The 6,528-nt window shown below is 41.5% G+C and overlaps 1 protein-coding gene across 2 annotated transcripts in view; it reads right to left on the reverse strand.

The window, feature by feature from the left end:
• Window positions 1-6,528, reverse strand: part of vps37a (VPS37A subunit of ESCRT-I) — a 29,249-nt gene that overhangs the window by 12,772 nt on the left and 9,949 nt on the right. The window contains exons 5-10 of one of the 2 annotated variants that reach the window (XM_014013517.1): window positions 5,041-5,144; window positions 4,661-4,883; window positions 1,305-1,375; window positions 1,021-1,148; window positions 874-932; window positions 707-775 (exon numbers count right to left, since the gene is read on the reverse strand). In XM_014013517.1, the coding sequence (XP_013868971.1) occupies window positions 707-775; window positions 874-932; window positions 1,021-1,148; window positions 1,305-1,375; window positions 4,661-4,883; window positions 5,041-5,144 (654 nt within the window). Of the gene's footprint in view, window positions 1-706; window positions 776-873; window positions 933-1,020; window positions 1,149-1,304; window positions 1,376-4,660; window positions 4,887-5,040; window positions 5,145-6,528 lie in introns of both variants that reach the window. The other variant, XM_014013516.1, reaches the window with a different exon arrangement.

Genomic DNA, 6,528 nt, shown 5'->3' on the forward strand with positions numbered 1-6,528 from the left:
GTATTATACACAGATTATTGCTAATTAGATTTTTTTATGCTGTTTAAGTTAAAAATTTTTGGATTGCATCACACTCGAGCTCGTATTATACTGTACATGAATAAATATGGTAACTGATTTTTAGCCTTTCTGTGTTTCAATGTTTTTAAACTACAAAGTTGTTGTTTCGCGTCATCTTTAATATTCCCTCAGTAATAAATCTGTTGATTAATCCTGCAGTTGCTCACTGATGTCATCAGCTCATTATCATTTTCTGAGCTCTGAACATCTGCCCGGCTCTGATGCTCTGCAGCTTGGTGGCTCAGAGGGGCATCAGAGGCGGGCTCGCTTTACTCGCCTTTCCACCTTCGTGTTTTTTCTGAACGCTCGGCGGACAGAACACACGTCAGTCTGAACCGTCTTATGAGTGAGTCTATGGTTTGGTTAACTTGGACTGGAGTCAGTCTAAACAAGAAAAAATGACCTTCAACATGAGTCCTTATGATGCTTTTCTTTTTGTTTTCTAATGCTAATATAATCGACACTGACACATCAGTTATGCTAAGCTTCAATTAAAAGTACAACTCCACTTAATGGCGACTAAAACATTGTTTGACTCATAAAAGTAGAGAATAAGTACGTGATGAGCTAATCAAAGACCTCGGTCCAAATGTGCATCAGCTTTTAAGTATTTATTTTAAATGATGTGATGAGTGTAGCCATTTACCTCACTGAGCTCGTGCTGCCTCTGCATCTTTGTCTCAAAAGCTGACTTCATCTGAGTCAGCTGTTCATACTGTCAACACAACAGACAGAAAACACGTCATCAGGAACCGCACAATGGTGGGAATGTGTTTGTTATGCTTGTACTAAAGAAATGTTGTAAGAGCTGACCTTGTAGAGCATCTCTTGTCTCTTTCCCTCCAGCTGTGGCTCCATCTGCAGGTTTTTTCCTACGAATGAGCAGAAGATTTACAAGTTTTAATCAACGCGTGACTGACAGAGGCCTGCTGTTCAGGGCACGACACAAGAGAAACTTACTCGCCATCTCCACTATACTTGTGATGAACTCTTCTTTATCACTGGCAACTTGTTTGAGTTGTGGCAAACCCGCAAAGAACTCCAGCAGCACAACCTCGTTTTCAGACATCTCTGACAACTGAGTCAAACTACAAACAGGGAGGAAGAAAACCACATAAGAGCTGGAGAATCACATCCAACATTTAAAACAATAATTCTGATAAACCCTCATCATCAGTGCTTTGCACTATGACTTCATAAAAAATACCAACGACGTGTTAAAACTGATATATGAGGTACTTTACTTCATGTCACAGAGTTCAGGAAAAGACTCGGGAATCTCGGGCATCTTGTACACGTGTCCATTCAGCCCCGCCTGGAAGAGACAGAAATAAAACAGCTGACTTACACTGGAACAGTTCATTTACAGCTGATTTATCTGGAATATAACCAAGAAAAGCAAAGTGCAAAAAAAAAATTACATTACTTTCAAACAAACAGGTCGATAATCATGAGTGACACAGAAAATCTCTGAAAATGTTTCTTTTTTCATTTATTATTCTGGAGCATTCTGATGCACACTGAGCCAAAAATAACAACTTGACCCAGTTTCTCCAAAGATGTTTTACAGCCCCAATTCCAATAAAGTTGGAACGTTGTGTAAAACAAACAAACAAACAAAATACAATGATGATTTAAAGTTCAAACGTATAAACTTTGCTTTTTTCTTTTGCAAAAATTTACTCATTTTGAATTTCATGCCTGCAACATGTTCCTAAAAAGCTGTGACGGGGCAACAAAAGACTGGGGAAGGTAATGAATGCTCAAAAATAATTCTACAGGCGAACAGGTTAATTGGAAACAGGTGAGCGTCATGATTAGGTATAATGGGAGCATCCATGAAAGGCTCAGTTGTTCACAAGGGAGTCTGTGGTGAGGTTCACCACTTTGTGAACACCTGCGTATTCAAATAGTCCAACTGTTTCTGAATGTTTCTTAATATACTACTGTTATTAGAATTTAGGCATCTGTGGTCCATAATATCATCAAAAGATTTATAGAATCTGGACAAATCTCTGCAAGTAAGCAGCAAAGCTGCAAACCAATGATGAATGTCTGCGACCTGCGATCCCTGAAGCAGCACTGCATTAAAAACCCACATCATTCTGTAACTGACATCACCACATGGGCCCATGAAGACTTCAGAAAACCACTACCAGTGAACACAGATCTTTGTTACATCTACAAGTACAAGTTAAATCTCTACCATGCAGAGCCAAAGCCACTATGTCAACGACACCCAGAAATGTTGCTGGCTTCTCTGAGCTCATCTGAGATGGACTGACACAGAGTGAAAGTGTCCTGTGGTCTGATGAGTCCACATTTCAAACTGTTTTTGGAAAACATGGACGTGGTGTCCTCTGGGCCAAAGAGGAAAAGGACTGTCTGAACCGTTTTCAGCTCAAAGTTCAAACGTCAGCCTCTCTGATGGTATAGGGGTGTGTTAGTGCCCATAGCATGAGTAACTTGCACATCTGTGAAGGCTCCATTAATACTGAAAGCTACATACAGGTTTTAGAGCAACATGTGCTGCCATCCAAGCCACGTCTTTTTCAGGGACGTCCTGCTTATTTCAGCAGGACAATGCCAAGCCACATTCTGCACGTGTTACAGCAGTGTGGCTTCGTAGTAAAATACTAGACCTCCAGTCATGGCCTGTCTTCCAGTGAAGATGTGTGGAGCATTATGAAGCACAAAATACGACAACACAGACTCTGGACTATTGAGCAACTGAAGTTATTCCTCAAGCACGGATGGGAAAGAATTTCATCTACAAAGCTTTAATAATTACAGTATGTCCTCATTTCCTAAACACTTATTGATTGCTGTTAAAAGGAAAAGTAATGAAACACAGTGATAAACATACACTGTCCCAGCTTTTATGGAACATGTTGCAAGAATCAAATTTAGGGTGTATTCAGACAAGGAAAGTCCTTTGGTCCACTTGTTTGGTCCAGACCAAAAGTGGACTTTATTTATTTATTTATTTATTTATTTATTTCATTTGGTGAGGTTTGCATTCACATTGTGCTTTTTTGCAAACAAACTATAACTTGTAAACAAAGCCACAGGGTGATGATCATTGCTCCCATTGGACAGAAAGGACGGGGGCGGGACTAAGCGCACAGACACAGAAGAAAACAAGGAAGTCCTGCATGCTGCGGTTCTGATGTGCACATTTTTGCTGATAGTACAACTGTAATAGCATTTAAAATGTCAGAAGCAGCTAATTTAATGGTGGTTTTGTGATGATATTCTAATTTTGGAGCCACGTCAGTAAATGTGTCCCGCGACCCAAAGGAGACGAGGTGCTCTGCGTGTTCTGACCCACAACATGCTGCCAGCAGAGCTGCTAACAGGAGACGACGAAACAGGTAGGATTTCAGTTTATTTAGCTCAGCAATGGTGGCCCGTGAAGTCCAAAAAGGTGCATGTTTTATGCAATTGGTTCGGTTAGAGTCCGGTCTGTATTCACACCAGAAGCGAACTGAAGTGAACCGCACCAGAGTTTGTTTGGAAGCGGACCGAGACCACCTCAAAAAGCAGGTCTCGGTCCGGTTGTTTGATCCGCACCAGAGTTCGCATGAGTGTATTCACACCTGCACAAAAGGTCCGGACCAACGCTGGAAACAAACTCTGGTTCGTTTGAAGTGGGAGCAAATTGTCAGGTCTGAATACGACCTTAAAATGGGTGAATATTTGCAACAAAAACAATGAAGTTTATCTGTTTGAACACTAAATATCTTTTCTTTGTAGTGTTTTCAGTTGAATATAGGTTGAAATGAATTATATTCATTTTTATTTTAGTTTTACACAACGTCCTAACTTCATTGGAATTGGGGTTGTAGTTAATTCAAAACTAGTTCTTTTTCATCTACGTAAAAATCCAGCTGTGGGCCAGGAAAACTGGTGCTGCTGTCGGACAAATTCCTCTTTGTTATCACTTATGTCAAATGCAGAGCCAGTGTAGCATCTAATTTGCATAATTCAAAATGAAGCAACAAAAGACATACAGTCGCTTCCATATGAAACTAAAGCAAGGATAGAATAAAATAAAAACAGCCTTGACACGCAAGGAGAAATTCAGGTGCAATATGTATATAATATGACACAAACACCATCCTATAACAAACATTTGATGGGCTGGCAAATCACTGCACTGTTAGTAGTTGCGACTCTAACAAATCCTGACAAACACAACCTTATAGTACGCTACAGTTTGAAGCCACAGTTGAACCCAGGCAGAAGAACAAGCAAGGCTTACTAAATCAAAATTTTAAACTAAAAAAAACCCCGATTTTAAAAATTAACCAAGTTATGCAATGCATGCATGAACTATGTGTTTTTGTCTTTCATTTTAAAAGGTTCATAATGTGGAAGAAATACTTGGTCCGTCAGTGGTGCAGTCCTTGAGAGGCATTATCAATTATGTCTAGTTTGTTGAATTTAACACACTGAACTTCATTTTTGTCTTACTGAGGACATTTTTTCATAATGCCTAATTAGGAAAGAGCTACAGTAAAAAGATTATTTATGTTTCTTTGTTTCCAAGAAAGGACTTGACCAATGTACTAGTGTCCAATCATAATAAGCAGTTTACCTGTGAGTCTCCAGTCGGGATGGGTACTGGCAGGTCAGTTATCAGTCCGTATGCAGGAGCTCGAGGGGGTCCGTGAGCCATGTCAACCCCTGGGTGAGGCATGGGGGCGGGTGACGGAGCTGGACCGGAACCTGGAGGCGGCGTTGGACTGGGACCAACATGGCGAGGACCATAATGGAAAGCCTGGGAGGGATAAGGAGGGATGCCTGATGGCTTGTACATACTGCTGTAGGAGGAAAATAAAAACATCAAATACATCTCAACATATCTAATATATGCAGAAAAATATATCAACAACTTATTAAAAACCTCCAGCAAACGATTGTAAATAAAAATAAAGGCTTGCTGATCATACTGGACGATTAACAAAAAACACTCACAAAGGAAAGCCTGCAGTTCCAGAGGACATCAAGGCAGGAGGACTTTTCCAGAACTCATCCAGTAGACTCTGAATGACCTTACCCAGATCTGAGTGCATGCCAAACTATAACACACAAAGCAAGACAAACTAAACAGTCACAACGGGTTGTAAGTTATTATTATTATTACTATTATTTCTGCTTGGCCTTCAGAGGAGTCGGACGCTTTTTGCTCTCTCTCCCGAACCTGTCCATCCTCCCCTGCTTTGCAGCTTTTTTTCAAGCCTTTCCTCTACCTATCATCCGAAAACAAAAGGAATTATGGATTTAGTCAACTGGTCTCTGAACGCAATCAACACTATTGTTTCCACACTGAGATTGGAACGAGGGGAGAGCAGCTGTCCCAGTGGAATGGTGGTGGCAGGGTGAGTGTCTGGTTCTTGGGGGTGGAACCTCATCTGTTTGGCGCCGCTTTCCATTGAAAATGTGGAAGATTTGTATATATTTGGATTTATCATAACTGGATTCCTGCTGATCGGCTGTGGAGGAGTCCTGGTTTATCGGAAAATGAAAGTGATCCTGACAGCAGTTCGGTCCTGTGAGAAGCTGTCAGGAACCATGGATGGAGTCTCCCGTACTGGAAACGCACAGACTCTGATGTTGGGGCATATAAGTCGCAAACTGGATGTGATTCTGACGAGAATCACAGTTCAGCAGCGTGCCCGTGAGGAGTGACGCTACACCTGGGTGAAGTTTCAGACAGAAGAGATGCGAGGAGGTAATGAATTCGGAACATTGGCATTTTCGCCATCACAGAGATGCAGTTACAGACTTAAAGCAGAGAGAAAATCAGGCTGCTTGTCCCAAACAATTGTGTTTATCTTTTGGATCCCTGCAGCTGCTGATCTTGGCTCGGCAGTTATCAAACTCCCTGGATGACACATGAAACAAAGGCTTGATTCTCCATCCCCTTCCTGTATCATCCGTGGGTGGACCAGTCTGAAGGCCACGATGGGTGGAGACAGAGAACTGAACTCTGGTGATTTGTGCTTTGGTTGATAACAACTTGTTTTGGACTCTGGAGGTCTTTGATTGGTTCCAGCACGGAGTATTAACCTTAAGCATCACTGGCTCCACCCCACCCCATACCATGTGTTTGACCCCCAGACCCCTCCCTTCCTTAGCTGCCTTGCACTGAGCGAGTGTTTGTTTATTTTTTTAAGCGTTTGATTCTGTTTTTCTGTAAACATAGGATCAGAGCATCTTTTTTTAAACTCATCTTTCCTATTGTGTGTATTCCAAGCTGCAAAAGGTAGCGCGACCATTTTGCGAAAGACCTGAACATCCGTTCTCCCCAACGTTTGTTATGTGTGTAATAAGAATGGGTGTTCTTAACTGCAAGTTCCTAGTCTGTGTTTATCACTGACGATGGCAATAAAACTGTTCTATTTCATCCCTACTGACCGCCAGAGGGCGGTGCTAAAAGCACTGAATGTTCCCTTCGCGCAT

This window comes from Austrofundulus limnaeus, unplaced genomic scaffold, assembly GCF_001266775.1.
Source record: "Austrofundulus limnaeus strain Quisiro unplaced genomic scaffold, Austrofundulus_limnaeus-1.0 Scaffold102, whole genome shotgun sequence".
Classification (NCBI taxonomy): Eukaryota; Metazoa; Chordata; class Actinopteri; order Cyprinodontiformes; family Rivulidae; genus Austrofundulus; species Austrofundulus limnaeus.